This window comes from Mytilus galloprovincialis, chromosome 2, assembly GCF_965363235.1.
Source record: "Mytilus galloprovincialis chromosome 2, xbMytGall1.hap1.1, whole genome shotgun sequence".
NCBI classification, from domain to species: Eukaryota; Metazoa; Mollusca; class Bivalvia; order Mytilida; family Mytilidae; genus Mytilus; species Mytilus galloprovincialis.
Window position 1 is genome coordinate 109,446,465 of NC_134839.1, and position 27,413 is coordinate 109,473,877.

Here is a 27,413-nt window from a genome sequence, read left to right on the forward strand (position 1 = left end):
TTAAAAGCCGTAAACCAATTATATCATAAATGTGTGTACTAAATCGGGAATATCAAGTAAAACAAAGAGTTAATATATACAAGAAGACAGTGACTCAGTCACAAAAGGTTCAAATAAAAGTATTTATTTTTCGTGAAACGTTCATTACAGAAATTATTTCACGTTCAACGTGAAATTATGTCTTATTTCACGTTTTTTTCGTGCAAGCACCCCCCCTTTACCACCCTCTTTAAAGTGAATGATTAATATATCTATGTCTTTTTATAATAATATTTTAAATTATCATGTTGTTTTTTAAATAATTATGTAAGTTATTTAAGGAATGACCATAATATTTTTTCTGTGTATGAAGAAATAACATCAAAAATGAAGTGCTCACTGAATAAACTGTGAAGCGTTTTTTTTAATGTGTGCACCATATTTTGTATGTGATTTCGAATAGTCAGAAAAAATATTAGTCATTTTTTATAATTTAGTTCTAAAATCCATTTTAAACCATAGTAAACCATGAAAAAATGTTGATGACATCAGGGTCACATGACAAAATTATGTCTATGAGCTAATAAACAAAACAATGTCAGCCACTCAGAAGACATGTTACATCCACAATTAAAGGAAATTATAAGGTTTCATAATTTGTGAGAATGGGATATTGCTTGATATCAACTTGAGTTATTTAATTTCAATATAATAACAAACAAACCTTTGGCGAGTTATTATTTTAAAAATTAAATAACGAGATATTCAATTCTCACAAGTTGTAAAACATATTTCTTTTATTAAAAATTCTGAGAAATGTTGACTTAGCCCTTTGGAATTGATGTAACTTTGTCTTGTGATGCTGGATAAGCAAATCAAATAAACGCAGATTTTCATATCACATTTTTCTTATCGCACTCATTGCAGCATGATACAAGCAATATCTATTCATGCAAGAAATAGATAACCATGATAACAGGCCACAACGATAAGAGAAAGATAACTATTAATATGATAAATTTGTTACTTGCAGACTTATAGTAGATGGTGACGGGTCAGACGCAGTGTTTAATGGTCCTGTTCCAATGTCCAATGTGCGGTACACCAGAGCTAATAGATATATATCAGGTACAGTCCTGCTCTAATTTACAATATGCAGTGCACTAGAGCTAATAAATGTTTAGATATATTCCTGTTCAAAAGTATAATTTGTGGTGCATAAAAGGTTATAAATATATATGTATGGCACAGTTTCAATTTACAATTCACAGTACACAAGAGCTAACAGGTAAAAAGTATGATTGTCCTTTTCCTAGTTTACGCCTAACTTCAGGTCTTGTTACAGTGCACTATGTGGTGATGATACATTTGACTGAACTTTGTTTCATAAAAAAAAGATTTTTTTGTTGGTTACATTTGATTACCTTGTTTCTAATTGATTAACATTTGCTCATTGCATCAAATTACTGAATAATACTTTAAAAATCAAGTAAGCATTCGGCTCCATTTTAAGAGCTCCCTGCTCCCTCTTAAAAACCCTTGCTCAAGATACATGGGCTTTGGACTCGGAAGAAACTATGGAGCTGTTTTATTTCCCCAATGTAATTGTCCCAATTTCAAGAATATTTCATCCCCTTATTTTCAGAAACAACCTTTACCATACAAACTTATACTTATATCAAATAGTATCAACCAAAGTTACTACGTTACTGTTAATCACCACAATTCCTCTACTATTATATTGAAATACTTTCAGCTAACTGGGATGGTTTTGTGGACAGAGAGGCTGGTATGTTGGGATACACAATCTGGGTTGGTCATCAGGAGTGTGAAGATTTGATACATATACACCATGATCCACAAAAACATTTGTTTGATAAATCTCAGTGGACACACAGTGCTATGATCAGCCCAATACAGGCACCATATAATATTCTTCCAGGTACGAGGTATTCTTAGTTGCAGCTGAATGTTTGAAAAGTTTTTAGAATGAATTATTTATCTAATCAAATTCATTAAAGATTATATATATCTTCCATAATACAATATTAATATGAAGATATGGCCATTTGCCATTTAGATAACTCCCCATAAGAGACCAAATGACACCAAAATTTATATAGGTCACTCTATAGCCTTCAACAATGAGCAGAGCTCATACCCCATAGTCATACCGCATAGTCAGCTATAAAAGTGCCTAAAATGACAAATGTAAAACAATTCTAACGAGATAACTTACAGCCTAAAGTACAAAATAATGAAAAAAAAAAAAATGTAACACAGCAACAAACAACAACATGATATTAACACACAAGTGATCAAAAAGATAGTTTGGTAGAAAGAACTGAGTAACCAGCTGTGTTACAACATAATGAGACAACCTTGGCTTGAATGTGTATAGTAAGAACTGAGTAACCAGCTGTGTTACAACATAATGAGACAACCTTGGCTTGAATGTGTATAGTAAGAACTGAGTAACCAGCTGTGTTACAACATAATGAGACAACCTTGGCTTGATTGTGTATAGTAAGAACTGAGTAACCAGCTGTGTTACAACATAATGAGACAACCTTGGCTTGAATGTGTATAGTAAGAACTGAGTAACCAGCTGTGTTACAACATAATGAGACAACCTTGGCTTGAATGTGTATAGTAAGAACTGAGTAACCAGCTGTGTTACAACATAATGAGACAACCTTGGCTTGAATGTGTAGAAATATCAATCATAATCAAATGTAGAGAAGCATATATATATTCTTAATTAGTATTCTGGTGCAATTTGCCTTTTTGACTTCATATTTTTATACCCCATGCAACGAAGTTGCGGAGGGTATAATGTTTTTGACCCGTCCGTCCGTCCGTCAGTCCGTCCGTCAGTCCATCCGTCCGTCAGTCCGTCAGTCCTGTTTCTTGTCATCGCAACTCCTCTCAAACCACACAACAGAATTTCACGAAACCTTTTCAGATAATAAGGACATACTATGTAGTTGTGCATATCAACGGGAAATTGCGATTCAATTTTTTTTCTAGGAGTAACGCCACTTTGAACTTATTTACTTTAATGTACTACTGCAACAGTTTGTCATCGCAACTCCTCTCAAACCACACAACATAATTTCACGAAACCTTTTCAGATAATAAGGACATACTATGTAGTTGTGCATATCGACAGGAAATTGGGATTCAATTTTTTTTCTAGGAGTTACGCCCCTTTGAACTTATTTACTTTAATGTACTTCTGCAACAGTTTGTCATCGCAACTCCTCTCTAACCACACAACAGAATTTCACGAAACCTTTTCAAATAATAAGGACATACTATGTAGTTGTGCATATCGACGGGAAATTGTGATTCAATTTTTTTTCTAGGAGTTACGCCCCTTTGAACTTATTTACTTTAATGTACTACTGCAACAGTTTGTCATCGCAACTCCTCTCAAACAACACAACAGAATTTCACGAAACCTTTTCAGATAATAAGGACATACTATGTAGTTGTGCATATCGACTGGAAATTGCGATTCAATTTTTTTTCTAGGAGTTACGCCCCTTTGAACTTATTTACTTTAATGTACTACTGCAACAGTTTGTCATCGCAACTCCTCTCAAACCACACAACAGAATTTCACGAAACCTTTTCAGATAATAAGGACATACTATGTAGTTGTTCATATCGACGGGAAATTGCGATTCAATTTTTTTTCTAGGAGTTACGCCCCTTTGAACTTATTTACTTTAATGTACTACTGCAACAGTTTGTCATCGCAACTCCTCTCAAACCACACAACAGAATTTCACGAAACCTTTTCAGATAATAAGGACATACTATGTAGTTGTGCATATCGACGGGAAATTGTGATTCAATTTTTTTTCTAGGAGTTACGCCCCTTTGAACTTATTTACTTTAATGTACTACTGCAACAGTTTGTCATCGCAACTCCTCTCAAACCACACAACAGAATTTCACGAAACCTTTTCAGATAATAAGGACATACTATGTAGATGTGCATATCGACAGGAAATTACGGTTCAATTTTTTTTCTAGGAGTTATGCCCCTTTGAACTTATTTGCTTCAATGTACTTCTGCAACAGTTTGTCATCTCATTTCCTCTGAAAACACACAACAGAATTTCATGAAATTTTGTAGATAATAAGGACATACTATGTTTATTGACAGGAAATTATTATTCAATATTTTTTCTTATACAATTTTTTTTCTTATACTTATTTAATTTCTCCAATGACAATGTGGGGACATGGGGTATGTGAGTGTGCTCACTAAGGTTCTTTAATTTTGACATTTTATTGATTATAAACAAAAGTGAATCAACACCTGGTAAATCTGTAGTACAGTACCTCGGGTATGCAGGGTCGTTATGATAAAACACATAAAATGTTGAAAGTCAAACAACAACAAATCTTTTACATTATATATTTTATTGGGTTCATAAAATTCAATTTAGGTGCTGGATGTTTCACAAAACACATATCCCATTTCCCTTTGTCATAATTCATTTAACAAGGATTTTTCTCCAATCGCATTGCTGTTGTTGATCTTAAAATTTACATCCTTGAATTTGTGACAATAAAATCAAAGATTTCAAATGTATACCTTTATTGTACATAGTACATATGAGTTTTGACTTTGTGACAGATCTCAGTTGATCAATGTTAGAGTGCTGAATGATTGATATAAAGTATGGCAGGCAAATAGCAACAACAATTTCTAAGAATCAAGTGTTATTATTTGTTCTTCATTTGACAGATTATCAGTACTTCACTGATTTATATTGTCCTATTAACATGCATGAAACATTTGCCACTGGAGGTTTAGCAACCAAAAATCAATCAATCACTGATTAATATAAAGGTTTTGAAACTATTAGCATTAACATATTTTTTTTAGTAGTATTTGAAGATAATCAGTAAATAAAACAGTTCATTAAATTATGTGAACTATGGAAGACAGAAAAATATATATATTTTTGTAGATGACGAGTACTTTATTACTGTAAGAGCATTGAATGATGTAAAGTATGGAGGACCATTAGCAGCAACAGTCTGTCATACAGTCCCTTATACTGTAGACAATTCTAGACCAATAATGACAGATATCTATGGTGTATCATATGATGAAGACTTGTATCTACTAAAGGCAATACACAACTCTAGGTATGTACCACTATATACAGTTAAACCTCTATGTGTCATACAGTGCCTTATACTGTAGACAATTCTAGACCAATAATGACAGGTATTTATGGTGTATCATATGATGAAGACTTATATCTACTAAAGGCAATACACAACTCTATATATGTACTATATAGTACTATATGCAGTTAAACCTATATGTGTCAAGCTGGTTTCTGTCAAAATCTATGATAAAGGGCCCCATGTGAGCTTATGCCATCTCTTGACGTCCATCGTCGTCATCTGTCTTGGTAAACTATTTAAAAATTTTCTCCTCTGAAACTACTTGGCAAAATACATTCAAACTTTAACTAAATGTTCCTTAGGGTATCTAGTTTATAAATTGTATCCGAAGTTTTGAATCATCGACAAACATGGCCCCCATGGCTAAAAATAGAACAGGGGTCAAATGCAGTTTTTGGCTTAAACCTCAAAAACAAAAGCTTTTAGAGCAAATCTGACATGGGCTTAAATTGTTCAATTGGTCAAGATCTATCAGCCCTTAAATTTTCAGATGAGTCGAACAACCCATTGCTGGGTTGCTGCCAATTAACTGGTAGTTTTAAGGAAATTTTGCAGTTTTTATACGACTGCAAAAATTGAACATTTTTTGGTCGTATATTGGTATGACGTTGGCTGCGTCAGCGTCGTTGTCGTCCAAACACATTTGCTTTTTCGCACTATAACTTTAATATAAGTAAATATAAATCTATAAAATTTAAACATAAGGTTCATGACCATAAAAGGAAGGTTGGGACTGATTTTGGGAGTTTTGGTCCTAACAGTTTAGGAATAAGGGACTAAAAAGGGCCCAAATAAGCATCGCACACAATAACTTTAGTATAAGTCAACAGAAATCTGTGAAATTTTAACACAAGGTTTATGACCACAAAAGGAAGGTTGGGATTGATTTTTTTTGTCCAAAAGGGTCCAAAATTAAACTTTGTTTGATTTCATCATAAAATGAATTATTGGGGTTCTTTGATATGCCAAATCTCACCGTGTATTTAGAGTCTTAATTTTTGGTCCTGTTTTCAAATTGTTTTACATTAAGGTCCAAAGGGTCAAAAATTGATATGCTGAATCTAAACATGTACTTAGATTTTTGATTATGGGCCCAGTTTTCAAGTTGGTCCAAATCGGGGTCAAAAATTGAATATATGGGATTCTTCAATATTCTGAATCTAACCATGTATTTAGATCTTTAATATTTGGGCCTGGTTATCAAATTGGTCCACATTGAGGTCTAAAGGGTCTAAAATTGAACATTATTTGGTTTCTTTAAAAATTGAATTCTTGAAGTTCTATGATATGCTGAATCTAACCATGTATTTAGATTTTGGATATTGGACCATAATAGGTAAATGTTCAATTTAAAATTTTTAAGTTTTTAAGTTTAAGTTCTTAGACCACATTCATTCTGTGTCAGAAACCTATGTTGTGTCAACTATTTAATCACAATCCAAATTCAGAGCTGTATCAAGCTTGAATGTTGTGTCCATACTTGCCCCAACTGTTCAGGGTTCAACCTCTGAGGTCGTATAAAGCTGCGCCCTGCGGAGCATCTGGTTTGTTATTATCTTGAATACTATTATAGATAGAAATAAACTGTAAGCAGCAATAATGTTCAGCAAAATAAGATCTACAAAAAAGTTAATATGACTAAAATTGTCAATTGACCCCTTAATGAGTTATTGCCCTTTAAAGACAATTTTACATAATTTGTTCATCAAGTTTGCTAACATTTAAAAATCTTCTTCTCAAATACAGGTGAGTGATTCAGGCTCTTGAGAGCCTCTTGTTGTTTCAATGCATTTATAACTGTCATGAGTCAAACATGGATGATATGAAATCTCAGTTAACTTTTATATATTATTTTGTTCCTTCAAAGGAAATGAACATAAATAAATAAATAATAAATGTGTCGAAGTTTGAAATAAAAAGTTTGGAAGAATACAAAATTTTATGTTCAAATATTGAATAGTTTCTTGGGCAACTTGTTAATTTCTTGTTAATTTTCTTTTTTTATGCATGAATTGACAAAGTTGGATTGTTTGGTTTTTTTTGGCAATTAACAGTACAGTTTAATCACCTCTCTACCAAGTTGCAGATCATGACATAAGATTTTGCTTGTTTCCAAAACCAGCAATTCATGATTATTTGGCCTCATCGTAGTTAATTGACTTTGAAACTTTTGCTAAGTTAACATGTTAAAGGTTGTGATTCAGTCAGTTTAAAGTGAACCACTAATTATAAGTCAAAAACACACAGATTAAAAGTATATGTTATTATTAATGATGAAAGTTTTGTTCTACTTTCTTTACAGTGACCCTGACTCTGGAATAGAGTATAATGACCTTTGTCTAGGACATTCAAGGAGAGATTGTGATGAGATGGATTGGACGAGACTGGATCATAATCTCAGTATAGAATATGTCATAGAGTTAACTGATGGTATTCCTGTATGGATTAAAATTAAAGTTGTTAACAGAGGTAAAGTCAGACAAAATTAGAATTATTTAGAGAAGTATATTCAGACAAAATCAAAGTTGTTAACAGAAGTAACATTTTTATAATGAAAAAGAGATAATAGGGATTCTTTATAATTGTTTTGTTCAAATTATGGTTTTGATCCAAACATAGAGTTGTGATAGTGTAGAATAAGTACATTATCAGTTTAAAGTTTTTGATGAAGGTAGCTTTCTATGAAGTTGTTGTCACAAAAATTTTAAAAGTTAATATGTTGTGACGGGATCACTTCCCTTTGAATATTTAGTGGATACTTAGTCAGACGGGTAACACACTGCCTTGTTACATAGAGGTCCCGGTGGAGACATGCGATTTTGCAAGAAGAATCATGCTCTCCGGTTACAATGTAAATAACGAGATGTGGTATGATTGCCAATGAGACAACTCTCCACAGTGAGTATACATGTTGATTATGAGAAATAGCACAGAAGATTTGAAATAAAGTAATAATATTAAGCTTTGTTAATTTGTAGTTGATTTGAGAAGTATTGGTGTAGCTGACCAGCCTATTATTGTAGACAAATCTCCTCCAATAGCTGGAGAGGTATTAGATGGACCATTGGGAGGTGTTGATCTCATGTACACTAAACACTTTGATTCTGTAAGTTAATTACAAGTTAGAATATAGAAGGTATAAACAAATCTTCCATAATAACACATTAATCTGTTCCATACCAAGAGTACAAAATACTTATCAAATTTAATCAGAAGCATTTACATACATACACGAACCAAAAAAATAAGAAGAAATAGATTCAAACTAATTTTTGTATAAACTCTTTTTTGGATTTAATTAACCTCAATCAGTAAAGTTGAAAACCAATAATTTGAAAGCTGAGAATTTTCAAGTATTCAGGTGCCATATGACCAAAAGGGAATTATTAAAATCACAATAATTTTTAAATGCATGCTATAATTTCTGAATTTACATTATTTAAAAAAAAAAATGAGATTGGTTAACATTTACCATTTTCCAGTGGAGAAATATCTTATCTTGCTCTTTACAATGGTTTAATCTTCCTTTTAAGATTTTATATTTTATTGTGTATTAGAATGTGAGACATATACATTTTTGTACCTCTATTATCATATTTCTGATTGGCTTTTATTTCAGCTGTGTTCTAATTGGCAACACTTCTATGATCCTGAGTCTGGGATATCTACATACATGTTAGGAGTGACCTCAGAATATAATGTCAACATCACTGACATGGCTAACCTGACAGAGATCAGTAGTAAACAGCACAAAACATGTGTAGATATAGATCCTGAGCATGCATTGGAACATCAGAAAACATATTACACTATCGTCTGGGCTTATAATGGAGCTATTAAACAACAGAAAGTTGTCAGTATATCTAATGGAGGTATGGGTTTAAAACATTTAAAATCAATCTGTTAATCAAATGAACAGATACACTTTTCTGTCCCCTATCTTGAAGAAGATCATATGCGTTATTTCAATTAATTAGTAAATGTTCTAGATTATTATCTTTGTTTTTTACTGAGTAAAATAAACCAAACTTGACAAACATATTCCTTAACCAGTCTTTAAAATAACTTTTAAAGTAGCTAAAAATAACTAAAATGACTACTATGTTTTATCTTTGATACAGTTACAGTAGATTTGACAGAACCAGTTTCAGGGGAGGTAATTGATGGAGTAGAAGAGAACTTTAGTGACCTACAGTTTTCTCCTAACCCTGCTAAATTAGGAGCTCAGTGGAAAGATTACTCAGACCCAGAATCTGATATAAATCAGTATGAAATCCAGGTTCAGGTTGCAAGGTCAGTAATTATTTAAGTTTTTGAAAGCATGTCCTTGACTTTCTAAGAATACATTTAAATAAAAAAGATGAACTAAAATATTTTTTTTCAGAGATTTTAATGTTGTTAAAGCTAGGTTCACACTGCTGATTAGACAACTGGATCAATCTCAATCAAGACTAATTAAGCCATTGAGAGACTGGTCTGACTCAATCGACAAGAATGTTCAAGGTGGTCTATACTGTGGTTGTCATCGATCTGACATTCTACCTTAGAGCTTTTGACAAGTCAAAAACATTTAAGTAAGGATCAAGAAGCCAGTTCCTCCAGAAGAGACTGAGAATTAGTTGAGTAGCAGTGTTTTAAGCATTGTGTACATGTTTCCTAAATTTGGTTGAGGCAAAATAAAATGAGAGAACGGAAACTGACTGTTGGGACATAGGTATACATATTACGGATGCTGCAGCAGGTAATATAAAAAAATTCAGACGTTTTTATACTGAAATTGCACATACCCTACCAATGCCCAACTATCCCTATGACCCCCTATACGATCAAGTCGATCAGGTCTGGCAGAGATCAGGCTGAGATCGAGTATAGTTGATTTGGTCTAGCTAGTCAAGTTAAGATCGCGAAGAGATCGTGGATTGGTCAGAATTATCGAATATGTATTCAATTAGTGGTTGGATTGGAGTCCTGATGGAGACATAAAGGAGTTGTGAATGGTCGAGTTAAGTTCGTGTACAGTTGCATAGCAGTTGGGTAGAAAACGTAAACAGGCCCAATCAAAAATTTTGTATGCTTGGTCGTGAAAATTTGGACAATCAGGATCATTGAGTTGATCTGATCAGCAGTGTGAACCTAGCTTAACATCCATGTTACATTATGTTAGGGTCATTAATGTAATTTTTATGCAAATCAGATGTTTTCTGGACCTCTTTTAAATTGCACCTCTCTTAATCAGATTTTTTTTTATACTTCCCACAAGTAAATGTGTAATACAGGTTTGACTGTACACCATATTAGATATAGTTATCTCCCATCATCAATAAAATTTTGGAATCAGTGAATTTTATTTTTGTGAAAAAAAATTGGCTGCCCTTACTAAGATATGATTATGTTAATCGTTTAAACAAGAAATCATCCAAATAATTGCATTTCTTTTTTTTTATAAGAGGAAACAGAGATGTGGGAGTATGTCAGAGGAGCACATACCATAAAAGCACAATTTGATAAATAACAGCTAATTTCTGGTAAAAAGGTCCTATCAAATGATAAGTAAAACTTTCTACTGTAATGTTTTGCACCAATATAGTTCAAACTGGGTAAACAACAAAGCAGCAGGCCTTTTTCAATAGGTATTCACATCTTAAAAAACAATGTTATTGTTTCCCTTTTCAGTAATAATACAAATGATTTTGAGGTTATAAGGGACTGGGTAGCATTCTCTAATGACACACAGGAGGTAGAATGGGTGAATTTTCATCTACACCACAAAGATCACGTCAAGATACAGCTGAAAACAACCAATGGTGCTCTAAACTCTATTACATCTGATACTGATGGATTTGTTGTTGATCTAACACCACCTGTTTTACTCAGTCTGGGAGATGGCACTATGCTACATCAGGACCAAACTTACCAGGTAAATTAGATGTGCTCAAACTAGGTGGTTTACAGGACGTATTATGGTATACCATTGTCATTCATCAACATGTCAGAAAAAAAATCAAATTTGTATGAAACAACAGGGATATTTGGGTAATGCTTGCATGAAATGCAAACAAAACCCTATGTTACTGAATTAATGTCTAATTCTTTAAGGCTTGACATGATGCATGATTTTTTTATTAGTTGTTAGTGGCTTTGAACTAGCTGTCAGATAACTGCGAGTTAACTCTCAGATCTGTTCATTGTGTCTTTTTGTGTCGGGATGAAGTACCCGGCCACGTCCACTTGTATGTTTGTCCATCTGATGAGTTAAGCCTTTTTCAACTGATTTTTAACCGGATTTTTGTGACAAAAATGTCGGTTATTGATTTGGGGATGTACGGCGGGCGGCCGGGCGGCAATCAAATGTTGTCCATGCATTAACTCATGAACCGTTCAACCAAAGCTTCCCAAATTTTAATATGTTGTTACTGATGACAAAATGGAGGTCAAGTTCAATAATGACGATTTTGACTTTTACCGTTCAGGAGTTATGGTTCTTGAAAGATTGAAAAATGGAGTTTCCAGTCGTGTCTGTGTATTTACACATGAACTGTTCTACCAAAGCTTCCCAAATTTTAATATGTTGTTACTGATGACAAAATGGAGGTCAAGTTTAATAATGACGATTTTGACTTTTACCGTTCAGGAGTTATGGTTCTTGAAAGATCGTAAAATGGCGTTTCCATTCACTTTATTGCATTTACTCATGAACCATTTAATCTAAGCTTTTCAAATTTTAATATGTTGATACTGATGACGAAATGGAGGTCAAATTTGATATTGACGATTTTCACTTTCACCATTCATCAGTAATGGTTCTTGTGATATTGCCAGGACACAAATAAATGTTAATAAATCCGGTTTGCTGTCGTTGTGACAGCCTCTTGTTATAGTTCGTTCTTATGTTGTACTGTTATACCACTGTCCCAGGTTAGGGGAAGGGTTGGGATCCCGCTAACATGTTTAACCCCGCCACATTATTTATGTATGTGCCTGTCCCAAGTCAGGAGCCTGTAATTCAGTGGTTGTTGTTTGTTTATGTGTTAGTGCTACATATTTGTTTTTTCCTTCATTTTTTTTATATAAATAAGGCCGTTAGTTTTCTTGTTTGAATTGTTTTACATTGTCTTATTGGGGCCTTTTATAGCTGACTATGCGGTATGGGCTTTGCTCATTGTTGTAGGTCGTACATATAGTTGTTAATGTCTGTGTCATTTTGGTCTCTTGTGGACAGTTGTCTCATTGGAAATCATACCACATCTTCTTTTTTATATTATCAGTACCTTTTTGATACACAAAATAAAGTGCATTGATCATAAAATTCTATACATCCCATCCATGAACATTTCCCGAAATTTATCAATGTATTGTATGCTCAGATATTCAAGTCACAAAATGATGTTACACCTGTCAAGAAAATTACAGAACTTTTGCAAGTTGCAAGAATCTAATATCTGTTGGTATGAAAATATAAATGATGTCATTGATAAAGTCATCTTTAAAAATTGGAGTTATCTCTCTTAGCCCAGAAATGTAGTTGCAATGCTTTATACAATACATATTCAATATTAGGTCAATGTCAGGAAAATATAAGCTTTTATGTATGAGGCTGAGAAACTGGGTAAGGGCGAGAATCTACCTAGCCCTTCCCCAGTTTTGCGCCGAGTACAAAAATGTTTATATTTTTATGACATTGACCTAATATTATTTTTATACTGCAACTTAAATTAATACACTGAAAGCTTTTTAAATCGTAACACAAATGTTAAATTTATTTTCATCCCTTAATGGACCTCTGATTGTGGAGAAAGTGTTCCATGATGAAATTAACATTATACAAAATACAGCAATTTTACTATATTTTGGAAATATACACAACTAGTTGCAGTATAAAATATTTAACTTTACTTCCCAAATATCAATTAAAGCCATCTTTACCATTCAGTGCTTACAAGCACTTTGATTTAAATCTATTGACCTAATCTCCCATTCTATTTTTTGAATTGTAGATTTTTTGTTTCCAAATTATATGAAGTTTTATTCATTAAAAAAAGGGGGAATCAGACAATAATTAAAAATGCTTTCAGCAGTTTTCATGAAACTATGCTGAATTATTTATTTCTATTAGAATTACCTCCCTTTATTTTTTTTTCAAAGGAATAGGGGCATAATTTAATAAGGCTTGGTTTTGGCCAAAGATAATAAAATATTTAATAAATTTTTCAAGTTGGCACATAATGTTTAGAAATGCATAGGGTCAAGAAATATAAATTAAAAACATTAAGATTTTGATTTGATGACGTCACAATTACGTCATTATATGTACTGTTTTCACTAAAACAATGAAAAATACAGAATTTATGCAGTTAGATATAACTTTATTTCTGTTGTGGAAACATCGAGCGCAGCCAAGAAACAACTAAATAATATAACAGAAGCTTTATTATAACTATTGACAAAATTTAACCAAATATGAAGTTGTTTCTTGGGTGCGCACATACTTTTTCAATCTAAAATACACTTAAAAATTTGAAGAAAAACAAGGAAAATGCCCCTACTCCTTTCTGATATGACATTGAGGCCTCATAAAACTTCATTCATTGGAAAAGCAATGTGCTAATTATGAGCTCTTGGCATAGCTCTTTATTAACTGCTGGTAATGTAAGAGTGATGTCAAAACAACCAGTAAGTTGTCAAATGTGGTATTAATTTATCACTTTTCTTTGGTTTGCTTTACAGTACTTGTATATTGTAACCTATACTTTGAATTTGGCTGGAACTATACATCGTCAATTAATCAAAGTAATAAACTCCTGAAAACGTTCTCATATTGTAAGTAAGAATATATAAATAAGAAGATGTGGTATGAGTGCCAATGCTAATAACAGTACTCAGACTCTCATATAAAAAATCTTAGGTGTTTCATTATGCTTGTTATTAAACATATATTTTAACATATGTTTTTAGATATAAACATAGACTGACTTTTATACTCAAGCCATGTGTTTGTTTTTGTAGTCTAGTGTTTCCTCCCTGTCCAGTGCTTTCCAGTTCATTGATGAAGAATCTGGATTAGATCATTTTAAGATACAAATTTATCAACTTCGAGATGGAATCAGGTCACAAATTATACCAGGTGAGAGTACATTTTATTTCTATTAAAGTGAATAGTGTATTATCTTAAATAGGCTTGTTAGATAAATACAGAACTTGTTGAAGTAGCTGAAACATCTCTTTTATGATTTAAAGACATCATCTTGTCAAGACATGGCAATATTCACAATTTCTTAAAGTTTGAAAATTTCCAATGTCAGATATGTTGTGCACTTTCTAATGTGTAAACAGACAATGTTGACCAGCATCAGTCATTTTAACCACACATAATTTTCTAATCTTAGATATACATGGTGACTGGATGGATATTGGTAATAATATAACTATGACAAGTTACACACTAGAAGGACTAACATTACACCAGGGGGCGCTCTACAGTACCAGAGTAGGAGCTGTTAATAAAGCAGGATTTGTTGCAGCATTTGAGACGGATGGTGTTATAGTAGACACCACACCACCAATTGTAAATATATTTATGTTACATGGCAGATCTATTATTCCTTCAGCAGGAATCTTATGGTGCTTGATCTAAATGTAAAGATTGAGAAATATCTTGTTTGTTGGGTTAGATTAAGTATGGAAAGTAACCAAAGTTGCAAAAGAAGACATCCGAGTTTTATTAGACCTTACAAAAAAAATTCCAAATTTTTGGAACTTGAGAATAAAGTAATATACTACATTCAGATACGATAGTAGAGGGGCATTATGTTTTCTGGTCTGTGTTTCCGTTGGTTCATTGTACCGTTCGTTTGTCCATTCATTCGTCCATCTGTCCCGATTTAGGTTAAAGTTTTTGGTCAAGGTAGTTTTTGATGAAGTTGAAATCCAATCAACTTGAAACTTAGTACACATGTTCCTTATGATATGATCGTTCTTATTTAAAGCCAAATTAGACTTTTGACCCAAATTTCATGGTCCACTGCACTTAGGAAATGATAGTGTGAGTTTCAGGTTAAAGTTTTTGGTCAATGTAGATTTTGATGAAGTTGGAAGTACTTGATGAATTGCATGCTTATATTGGTGATTTTGAATCTGTTCAAAGTTTTGATTTTTCTACCCTGTATACCACATTGCCTCACATTCTCATTAAGAAAAAATTCACACACCTAATTAAATGGGCATTCAAAAAATCAGAATGTGAATATATATGTTCAAACTCTTTTAGGTCATTTTTAAGTAGCAATAAACAAAAAAACTATGTTAATTGGACATGCTTTGATACTATATATGCGCTTGAATTTTTACTAGATAACATTTTTGTTCGCTTTGGGGATTCCGTATATCGTCAGATTATCGGAATTCCAATGGGGACTAACTGTGCACCACTTATTGCGGACCTGTTTTTGTATTGTTATGAGTTACAATTTATGACAAAAATAAGCAAAGACCCATCGAAACAACATCTGATAAACAAATTTAATAATACTTTTAGATATTTGGATGATATTTTGGCTCTCAATAATGACGACTTCAGTATGTATATTAATGAAATTTATCCTGTTGAACTTACTTTAAATAAAGCTAATACTAACAATGACCACTGCCCTTTTCTCGATCTTGATATCTATATCACTAATGGAAAGCTGAATACTAAAATTTATGATAAAAGGGATGATTTTTCATTTCCTATCGTTAATTATCCGTTTTTAGATGGTGACGTTCCCTTGTCACCATCTTACGGTGTTTATATATCTCAACTTGTACGATTCGCTCGTGTATGTAACAATGTTTTAGATTTTAACGAGAGAAATTTATGTATTACTGAAAAATTATTACACCAGGGTTTTCGATATCACAAACTAGTCAAAACATTTACTAAATTTTATCATCGGTATAAAGACATCATTCGTAAATATAGCTCAACATGCAGACTTCTATCACGTTCAGGTATTTCACATCCAATTTTTTATGGAAATATTCTTTATAAAGCACAAAGGTGTCAGTATTCACCTCAGAAACTTACAAAACCTTTGAATAGACTTATTAAGAAGGGATATAATTACGATACTGTTGTCAAGTCATTAAAGATTGCATATTTTGGCGTTAATATTGAGTCACTGATAAGGTCTTTGCATTGGAACTAAACACATTTATTCTAAAAACAGTTGTTGGCATGACACGGGTTATGTTCTTCTCATATATGTTATGATGGTATGATACTAAACCCCTAACGGGAAGGATTGTGCCTGATGTTCATATGATGAAATCATAATCTTTCAGTCAGTTTAATTGAAGTCTGGAGCTGGCATGTCAGTTAACTGCTAGTAGTCTGTTGTTATTTATGTATTATTGTCATTTTATTTATTTTCTTTGGTTACATCTTCTGACATCAGACTCGGACTCTTCTTGAACTGAATTTTAATGTGCGTATTGTTATGCGTTTACTTTTCTACATTGGTTAGAGGTATAGGGGGAGGGTTGAGATCTCACAAACATGTTTAACCCCGCCGCATTTTTGCGCCTGTCTTAAGTCAGGAGCCTCTGGCCTTTGTTAGTCTTGTATTATTTTAATTTTAGTTTCTTGTGTACAATTTGGAAATTAGTATGGCGTTCATTATCGAGGGTGGTAAAGGGGGGGTGCTTGCACGAAAAAAACGTGAAATAAGACATAATTTCACGTTGAACGTGAAATAATTTCTGTAATGAACGTTGCACGAAAAATAAATACTTTTCTGTGAACCTTTTGTGACTGAATCGCTGTCTTTTTGTATATATTAACTCTTTGTTTTACTTGATATTCCCGATTTAGTATACACATTTATGATTTAATTGGTTTATAGCTTTTAAAAAAGTATTTCTTGACGATCCCTGCCAAGTGTTTGAATTTTATTTGAAAATACCGAGCACGCAAAATAAGACTTTGAAAATCACGATGCACGTTAAATTAAATAAGCAGAACACATTGAACGAGGCACCCGTCTTGCACGACTGAACGTCAAATAAAAAAGTAAAAACACGTTGAACGTCAAATATAAAACGGCAATCAGGTTGCACGAAAATAACCCTTTACCACCCTCATTATCACTGGACTAGTATATATTTGTTTAGGGGCCAGCTGAAGGACGCCTCCGGGTGCGGGAATTTCTCGCTACATTGAAGACCTGTTGGTGACCCTCTGCTGTTGTTTTTCATTTGGTCGGGTTGTTGTCTCTTTGACACATTCCCCATTTCCATTCTCAATTTTATTTGATGAAGTTGAAGTCCAATCAACTTGAAACTTTTTACACATGTTTCCTATGATATGATCTTTCTAATTTTAAATCCAAATTAGACTTTTTACCCCCATTCAAGGTCCATTGATCATAGAAAATGATATTGTGAGTGGGGCATCCGTGTACTTTGGACACATTCTTGTTTCATCATAGTAACAGCTGATTGATAAATGACATCATCTACATTTATTGACATTGGGTCGACAGGTGCTACATTAATGCACTGCTTTTATGGAATTGATTTGGAAATTTTTCCATTTTTTCCAAACTTTGGAACTTTGACATTTCTTTAGTACAATTCTGAAAAAATAATAACAATTTACCATTTTATAACTCTGTACATTTAAATGTTCAGTATTGAGCACTCTTGCATTGTAAGGAAAATTTTGCACAACTCAGCCATTTGAATGATTGATTTATTTTTATGCTGTAGATCCATTGGTTACATGTTGGGACCCTAGCATCTGGAATGGAGAAGAAAGTAGATGGATTTGTGTGGCAAGCTGATACATCAGGGATCAAAGTAGCTTGGGATGCTGATGATCACCAATCAGGAATTGTGGGCTATAGATTAGCAGTAGGGACGACAAAAGGTATTAACAAAAAATATAAATTGTGAGAAAAACGTGAGAGCAACATCAGCAAGACAGTAACCCAATAGTTTTGCTTAATTTTGCCAACAAGCCTTTAGAAAATTTACACTTCGTTGAACATTGACTTATATCCAGGAAATCCAGGGAAAATAATGAATCCACAGTTTATTATATGAGTTCCAAATTTTGAATTAAATTACAATCTAGATAAACAATTCTCATTTATTTTCAAAACCTCATTTGTGTTTAAGATCAAACAATACTTTTATTACCTCCTATTAACAACTTGTAGGTGGCAGTGATGTCATGGACTGGACCCAGTATAAATCTGATACTGATGTTTACATATCTGATCTGTCCCTGCCTCTGACTGATATTGTGACAAAGTCTCCCGTATATTATGTCAGTCTGATTGGAGATAATGGTGCAGGACAAGAGAGTGCTATCATAACATCCACTCCTATAGTTGTAGTAAATGAAGACAAACCAGGTAAACTTCATAGAAAAGATAAAGTTTTTATTGCTCCCTCATATTCCAGGAATTCTGTTAAAATATGGATGAGGTTTTCAGTGATCAAAATACTAATTCTTTGATTCCTTTGATTATTAGAAAAAGTAGAAAAAGGGAAGGATGGATATATATTTTGCTATTTTAATATTAGAAAAAGATTTTAGTTGAGGGAACAAATAATGAATCTGATTATAATTTCTTCTTTAAAAGTTTGTGTCCATGCAAGCATGAAGGAGTAAGCTAATGACTTGTTCGATTTCTATAAACAGGAATTGTGATTGATGGAGCTGAAGGAACAGATAACCTTGCCCTACTGATCCTTGATGATGATACAGATTATCAGTTACATCCAACTGTAGTCACTGTACAGTTTGATGGGTTTGAGAGCCATTTACATGGCGTTATGGAGTATAAATGGGCTGTAGGTACCACACCAGGAGGGGAGGATGTCATGTCCTTCATACCATATGGTCTTATTCATAGTGAGGAAGTCAGTGTCAAGGGAAATGGTAAGTCTATCTTTGTAGAAATAGGCTGTAGGATTGCACCAGAAATGGAAGATTTTATTTTATTTATCCTGTGTTAACGCCACTATTAAGCACAGCTTTTTGGGCTATTTTGTGGCGGCTTGTATTGATGGGGGGAGGAAGCCGAAGTGCCTGAAGATAACCACTGACCTACACTAGCAAAACAGACAATCCCAGTCGAGTAAGATTGGAGTCGAGAGCACCTGTAAGAGCGGAGTTTGAACTCACAAACCGCAGAATTTTATTCATATGATAACAATGAACCACACAGTTCTGAAATCCTGTCTTATTATCATATATATTTTTGTCGAGCCTTTGACTTTTGTCGAAAAAGTTAGACATAGCGATCCTACATTCTGGTATCGGAGACGTCCACAAATATTCACTCTGGTTAAAGTTTTTGAAATTTTAATATCTTTCTTAAACTATCCTGAATTTCTACCAAACTTGGACAGATGCTTGTTTATGATAAAAAAATTGTATCCAAAAGAAAATTTTGTAAAAAAAAAGTCTGCTTTTTCAGAATTTCACTTATAATTGGACTTAGTTTTTCTGCCAGGAAGAATGACATTCTCTCTGTGGTTAAAGTTTTTTTTAAATTTTAATCACTTTCTTAAAATATCCTAGATTTGTACCAAACTTGGACAGACACTTGTTTATGATCATAAGATAGTATCCAGAAGAAAATTTTGTAAAAAAAAATCCATTTATTCAGTATTTTACTTAAAGATGAACTTAGTTTTTATGCTAGGAAACATTACATTCACTCTGGGGTTAAAGTTTTGAAATTTTAACAACTTTCTTAAACTATCCTTGATTTGTACCAAACTTGGACAGAAGCTTGTTTATGACCAAAAGCTAGTATATAGAAAGAAATTTAGTTAAAGTTTTGTTCTTTTTTTCCATATTTAATTTACAAATGGACTTAGATTTTCTTCCAGCTACATTACTTACAGTCTGAAGTTGAAGTTTTCTAAACATTTATTAGATTCATAAAATATCCGGGATTTTTACCAAACTTTTTATAATTTTTTAACCTTATTTTTGGTGAGCCTTTGATTAACAGCAAAAGTAGGCGAGATACCAGGTTCTGCAGAACCCTTACCATTTATAATAACTTTGATGTCATTGCTTAAAACCTTTTCTTGTAATATTATAGTACATACATTATTCTTGTGATTTGAACAAAGCATTGTGATTTACTTTTATAGAATATATTATGTAGGGATTGGTTTGTTTATCGTTTATTTCAGCTCATATAAATTAAATGATGACACTACTGTAAGAGATTGAATAAGATAAAATTGGAACTAATATATTTTGATAGGTATAACAAGTTCAGGGTATGCCCAAGCTAATCTAGATCTTAAGTCTGGTGTTACATACTATTCCACTGTGAGAGCTATTACTAATGTTGGCAGTGTCCTGGAATCAGTGTCAGATGGTTTTACTGTAGATACATCACCACCTACCATATCACTAGACAGGTAAATTCTTTATGTAGAACATGTTATATGTCAGATGGTTTTACTGTAAACTCAGATCTGACAAGGCATATTTTAAAATAGTTTTATCTATGAGAAAGGTATCTTATTTGCATTTGAGTTGATGCAACTAATTGATATTCAAAAACTTCACATGTTAAAATATTTCTCTGTAGTGTAAAAAAAAAAGACTTATCATAAAAGATTGCAGGACACACAGTATGTTTAATTTTAAGGCATTTATACTAGTTTAGGTACATATGTTATTTTCTGAATTTAATTAATTACAACAAAGATTTGAGATGATTTTTTTATAATTGAAATATTTACTGTTTAGATTAACAGACAAAAGTTCCACTGATACTAATATTGGAGCAGGATCCACTTTATATGAGAAATCTGCAGACACTTTGTTTGCCTCCTGGCATTACAATGATACAGAGAGTAGTATCAGGAGAGCCTGGTATTCTGTTGGAACCTACCCCTTTGCTGAGGATGTTTCACCTATTACTGAGGTAGAGGTGTCATCTGGCCTTCACAGTGTATTACCATTAGCATCTGTAATACCGGATACTACAGGTATAATTCTTTATTGTTATCTCATCTGCCCAAAAGTCCACAACAATAAGCTATGAGCACCTCTGTGTGTCTCTTTTTTGTTCTAAACTTTATTATTTATCATTCTATTTGTAAAAAAATACCATCCGATTTAATTTGTAGATGAATAAAGTGTTCTTTGTTCTTAAATTCATGCAAATGATATAAAGGCTTCATTTGAACCAAACATTAAATTAAAAAATGTATCAACTGTTTCAAGAGAAGTATAAATCATCAAGAAATTGGAAAACTTTTTCTAATCATCTAATTTTTATCAAAATATATTTTTAGGCAAACCAAACATAATATCTATCTGGGCAGAGAACAATGCTGGTACCATCAATAAATTGACATCTGGTTCTGTAATCATTGACACAACTCCTCCAAGTCAAGGTGTTGTTACATGTCCTAAATTTGTTGGTGTAAGTATAAACAAGGCCACATTGATGTCAAGTTTTTGTACTCTTTATGGAGCAGTATTAAGATGTGTGGGATTATTTGGTTTTAAACTGTACTGTAAGACCTTTGTAAAATTAAGTAAGTAAACTTGTAAAAGTGTTGAGACAAAAAAGAGAAATGTGGAGACTATTGAAACAAGTTTTGACACCTTTACAACTATTTTAGAATGTGTATAGATAATGTTAATACCATTTGGATGGCTGTTAAGACAAATTAAGGTTCATTAAAACTATTGAGAATGTGTTTATGATTTTATGTAAAATGTGGTCTTTACTATGAATCAATTTTAAGTTTCTCTTTTTAATTAATACATGTATTTATCTTACAGGCCAAGGTACCAGTTAAATGTTCCTGGTCAGGATTTCAGGACAGAGAAAGTCCAATACAAAGGTTTCTTATCTCTCTTGGATCAGAAGAAGGACTTACTGATATATTTGTAGACAAAGAAGTTAGTGGGTTCACATCCAGCTTCTCTATTGATGGTGAGTATAAACTATTATAATCCCTAAAGCAAACAAATATAAGAGTAAAATTATTTGCATACAACTTTAGTTTTACATGTATTTTGCTAGTGGGAGACACCCAGGAACTTTTGTACAGACATGTGACAAATAAATAAAGTTGTCAGATGAATTTAACAACCTATTGTGTGGTTGCTGCCTATAAATTGGTAATTATAAGGGCATTTTTCAGTTTTTTATGCACCATTTATGGGCATCATGTTTTCTGGTCTGTGCGTCCATTCGTCTGTTCGTTCCTCTGTCCTGCTTCATTTTAAAGTTTTTGGTCGAGGTAGTTTTTTTATCCCTTAATGAGTTATTGCCCTTTAAAGACAATTTTTCACAATAAGTTTATCTAGTTTGCTTACTGTAAAAAATCTTCTTTGAAACTGCTGAATCAATTTCAGCCAAACTTGGACTGAATGAGTTATAGAGTATCCAGTATAGTTTCTGTTTTTAGCTCACCTGGCCCAAAGGGCCAAGTGAGCTTTTCTCATCACTTGGCGTCCAGCGTCGTCCGTCGTCGTCGTCCGTCGTCGTTAACTTTTACAAAAATTTTCTCCTCTGAAACTACTGGGCCAAATTTAACCAAACTTGGCCAAAATCATCATTGGGGTATTTAGTTTAAAAAATGTGTGGCGTGATCCGGTCAACCAACCAAGATGGCCGCCACGGCTAAAAATAGAACATAGGGGTAAAATGCAGTTTTTGGCTTATAACTCAAAAACCAAAGCATTTAGAGCAAATCTGACAGAGGTAAAAATGTTTATCAGGTCAAGATCTATCTGCCCTGAAATTTTCAGATGAATTGGCCAATCGGTTGTTGGGTTGCTGCCCCTGAATTGGTAATTTTGAGGAAATTTTTCTGTTTTTGGTTATTATCTTGAATATTATTATAGATAGAGATAAACTGTAAACAGCAATAATGTTCAGCAAAGTAAGATCAACAAATAAGTTTACATGACCAAAATGATCAGTTGACCTGTTTAGGAGTTATTGCCCTTTATAGTCAATTTTTAACCATTTTTCATAAATTAAAGTAATCTTTTACAAAAATCTTCTCCTCTGAAACTACTGGGCCAAATTAATCCAAACTTGGCCACAATCATCTTTGGGGTACCTAGTTTTTTTTTAAATGTGTGGTGTGACCTGGTCAACCAACCAAGATGGCCGCCACCGCTAAAAATAGAACATAGGGGTAAAATGCAGTTTTTGGCTTATACCTCAAAAACCAAAGCATTTTGAGGAAATCTGACATGGGATAAAAATGTTTATCAGGTCTATCTGTTGTTGGGTTGCTGCCCCTGAATTGGTAATTTTGAGGAAATTTTGCTGTTTTTGGTTATTATCTTGAATATTATTATAGATAAAGATAAACTGTAAACATCAATAATGTTCAGCAAAGTAAGATCAACAAATAAGTCAACATGACCGAAATGGTCAGTTGACCCCTTTAGGAGTTATTGCCCTTTATAGTCAATTTTTAACCATTTTTCATAAATCTAAGTAATCTTTTACAAAAATCTCCACTGAAACTACTAGGCCACAATCATCTTTGGGGTATCTAGTTTGAAAAATGTGTCTGATGACCTGGCCATTCAACCAAGATGGCCGCCATGGCTAAAAATAGAACATAGGGGTAAAATGCAGTTTTTGGCTTATAACTATGAAACCAAAGCATTTAGAGCAAATCTGACAAGGAGTTAAATTGTTAATCAAGTCAATATCTATCTGCCCTGAATTTTTCAGATAAATTAGACAACTGGTTGTTGGTTTGCTGCCCTCCAATTGGTAATTTTTAAAGAAATTTTGCCGTTTTTTGTTATCTTGAATACTATTATAGATAGCGATAAACTGTAAACAGCAATAATGTTCAGCAAAGTAAGATCTACAAATAAGTAAACATGACCTAAATGGTCAATTGACCCCTTAAGGAGTTATTGCCCTTTATAGTCAATTTTTAACAATTTTCATTAATTTGGTAAATTTATGTAAATTTTTACCAAATATAGTTCTCTGTTACTAATGGGCAAAGTTCATTATAGATATAATTGTAAGAAGCAAAATCGTTCAATAAAGTAAGAACTTCAAACACATCACCATCACCAAAATACAATTTTTTCATGAATCCATTTGTGTCCTTTGTTTAATATGCACATAGACCAAGGTGAGCGACACAGGCTCTTTAGAGCCTCTAGTTTTATTTCCTGGTTAGTCAGGAAACAAAGCCTCTTTGTAGCTCCTTTAAAAGTGGTTATAACCTTGGGAAATATGTAATCAAGGTTCTAACTTTAAAATGCATGGTTAAGTCTCATATAATATATTGCAGATGCTGGTTCCCTGATGACCCATGGACAAACCTATTATTTAACAGTAACTGCTGTCAACTCTGTCCATCTAATGTCATATGCTTTCTCTGGTCCTATAGCCATAGACACTACCCCTCCACAGAATGGTAAAGTTATTGACCTTCATACGACCTACAGAATGGATGTCAGTAATAATACTGCAACAGTTTTAATGAACTCCAGAACTTGTTCAACTGACCAAGGTATGTATGACAGTTTTAAAAAGTTATAACATTTATCACTTTGATTATTTTAAAGGAGGAAAGGACAATGAATGCAGCACAATATTAATGATGTATATTAAAACTTCTTTTCTTTTACAAGTAAAAAAAGTTAGGAATGGGGAACGGGAGGAATGGAAGAATATGTTTTTTTTCAGATTCATATCCATGTATCATTTTTTTTCATTACAGAATGTGATGCTTTAGATGCCACTTGTTCAGAATCTTTGACCTCTGTGTCATTGGCATGGCAACCATTTACTGATGAACAGTCAGGAATTAAACAGTAAGTTGGCAGTTTACTTCTCACTTACTATTACATTAAAAAATCCAAATGGTTCTTTGAAGCTGCCTATAGTTGTAGAATATTTTTAGTGTTGAGTAACCTACCTGAAACAAACCAAGACATGTTAGGGTGATATGTTACACTAGAGATATGGCACAGACTGTATTGCCAACTCCTTAAATTTATTGTTTAGGTGTATAAGTACTAACTGGACATTCCTGATATTTGGTATTCAGTTGCATTCTTTAAGGACTGTTGTATCATTATTCAGTTGGTGAGAGAGTGGACTACTTAACACTTTAATTAGTTCCTCCCAAATAACGTTAATTACTATATTGTTAACAGTTGTTATGCCCCACCTACGATAGTAGAGGGGCATTATGTTTTCTGGTCTGTGCGTCCGTTCGTTCGTCCGTCCGTCCGTCCGTCCGTCCATCCGTCTGTCCCGCTTCAGGTTAAAGTTTTTGGTCAAGGTAGTTTTTGATGAAGTTGAAGTCCAATCAACTTGAAACTGTGTATACATGTGCCCTATGATATGATCTTTCTAATTTAAATGCCAAATTAGAGTTTTGACCCCAATTTTACGGTTCACTGAACATAGAAAATGATAGTGCAAATTTCAGGTTAAAGTTTTTGGCTTCAGGTTAAAGTTTTTGGTCAAGGTAGTTTTTGATGAAGTTGAAGTCCAATCAACTTGAAACTTTGTATACATGTGCCCTATGATATGATCTTTCTAATTTAAATGCCAAATTAGAGTTTTGACCCCAATTTTACGGTTCACTGAACATAGAAAATGATAGTGCAAATTTCAGGTTAAAGTTTTTGGCTTCAGGTTAAAGTTTTTGGTCAAGGTAGTTTTTGATGAAGTTGAAGTCCAATCAACTTGAAACTTAGTATACATGTGCCCTATGATATGATCTTTCTAATTAAAATGCCAAATTAGAGTTTTGACCCCAATTTTACGGTTCACTGAACATAGAAAATGATAGTGCAAATTTCAGGTTAAAGTTTTTGGTCAAGGTAGTTTTTGATGAAGTTGAAGTCCAATCAACTTGAAACTTAGTATACATGTGCCCTATGATATGATCTTTCTAATTTAAATGCCAAATTAGAGTTTTGACCCCAATTTTACGGTTCACTGAACATAGAAAATGATAGTGCAAATTTCAGGTTAAAGTTTTTGGTCAAGGTAGTTTTTGATAAAGTAGAAGTCCAATCAACTTGAAACTTAGTATACATGTTCCCTTTGATAAGATCATTCTAATTTTAATGCCAAATTAGAGAATTTATTCCAATTTCACAGTCCTTTAAACATAGAAAATGATAGTGCGAGTGGGGCATCCGTGTACTGTGGACACATTCTTGTTTTAAATGTTTTACTTACTTGATAGATATGAAGTAGCCATTGGTATAACCCCTGGTGGAGGACAGATCAAGCCATTCGTTAGGGTACCAGTAGATACATTACAGTACACAGTTAATGGTCTCAACTTACATGGACTCAAAAAGGTAGGAAATATTTGGTTTCAAATATACAAAAAGATATACAAAAAAAAAGCCATTTTCAGTTCATATATATTATTTTTTTGCAAAACTCATTTATTTTTAGAACTAAGTGTTTTTAGAGATTGCCACCAATGCCCTTTATCAAAGCTTAATCTTACAGAGGTTGCTAACTTGCTACCAGTGTACTGTCATTTAAACAAAATTACATTTCCATGATTATTAATTTCGATCAGTTAAAACATGTTTAGTTAAAAAGTATATGGGTAAGTTCTTATTATTAAATGTGTCTTAATAAATCTATTGTGAAGGTGATTAATGAATTTGGTTTCTTAGGTTTATATTAAAAAACATTTGACCCTTTTGTAGATCTATGTGTCAGTGAGAGGGACTAATGGAGCAGGTTTATCCAGTGTGGGTACATCTAATGGTGTTTACATGTCATATCTTAGTCAAGGACTGCCACCATTGTCACATGTTGGAGTATATGATGTTCTACAGAACTCACATGGAGACGTGTAAGTATAGTATTTATTTATATTATCATTTTATATACAATCTGCAGTATGAAAGAATATAATAGAACAAGTAAAAGAGGAAACGTTTATGATTTATTATATTTGACAGGGACTTCCAGGAAAGCTATGACACGTACAGAGCATCATGGGATATGTCAGGTGATCCATGTCCTGTTGTTAAATATGAATGGCAGATACAGAGGCTGGATGGGAAAGTTGTCATGCCATGGCTAGATATGGGAAGTACGTTTTGCTTGTATACATTTATGTAAAAATAGAAGTTTCTTATATTGAGACAAATTTTAAGGTCTTTTAAATAATGAAACTTGGATAAAAATTGGGTAGAATTAAAATAAATT

At 33.0% G+C, this 27,413-nt stretch overlaps 1 protein-coding gene across 1 annotated transcript in view; it reads left to right on the forward strand.

The window, feature by feature from the left end:
• The window catches only part of LOC143065348 (uncharacterized), a 108,484-nt gene that overhangs the window by 36,411 nt on the left and 44,660 nt on the right, over window positions 1-27,413 (forward strand). The window contains exons 30-51 of the mRNA XM_076238877.1: window positions 1,013-1,107; window positions 1,736-1,921; window positions 4,971-5,151; window positions 7,499-7,665; window positions 8,175-8,302; window positions 8,816-9,068; window positions 9,318-9,489; window positions 10,870-11,113; window positions 14,200-14,317; window positions 14,580-14,758; window positions 17,941-18,100; window positions 18,393-18,590; window positions 18,881-19,120; window positions 20,466-20,625; window positions 20,960-21,201; window positions 21,511-21,641; window positions 22,007-22,160; window positions 24,508-24,729; window positions 24,940-25,033; window positions 26,425-26,542; window positions 26,906-27,054; window positions 27,164-27,297. Coding sequence (XP_076094992.1) covers window positions 1,013-1,107; window positions 1,736-1,921; window positions 4,971-5,151; window positions 7,499-7,665; window positions 8,175-8,302; window positions 8,816-9,068; window positions 9,318-9,489; window positions 10,870-11,113; window positions 14,200-14,317; window positions 14,580-14,758; window positions 17,941-18,100; window positions 18,393-18,590; window positions 18,881-19,120; window positions 20,466-20,625; window positions 20,960-21,201; window positions 21,511-21,641; window positions 22,007-22,160; window positions 24,508-24,729; window positions 24,940-25,033; window positions 26,425-26,542; window positions 26,906-27,054; window positions 27,164-27,297 — 3,725 coding nt within the window. The remainder of the gene's footprint in view (window positions 1-1,012; window positions 1,108-1,735; window positions 1,922-4,970; window positions 5,152-7,498; window positions 7,666-8,174; window positions 8,303-8,815; window positions 9,069-9,317; window positions 9,490-10,869; window positions 11,114-14,199; window positions 14,318-14,579; window positions 14,759-17,940; window positions 18,101-18,392; window positions 18,591-18,880; window positions 19,121-20,465; window positions 20,626-20,959; window positions 21,202-21,510; window positions 21,642-22,006; window positions 22,161-24,507; window positions 24,730-24,939; window positions 25,034-26,424; window positions 26,543-26,905; window positions 27,055-27,163; window positions 27,298-27,413) is intronic.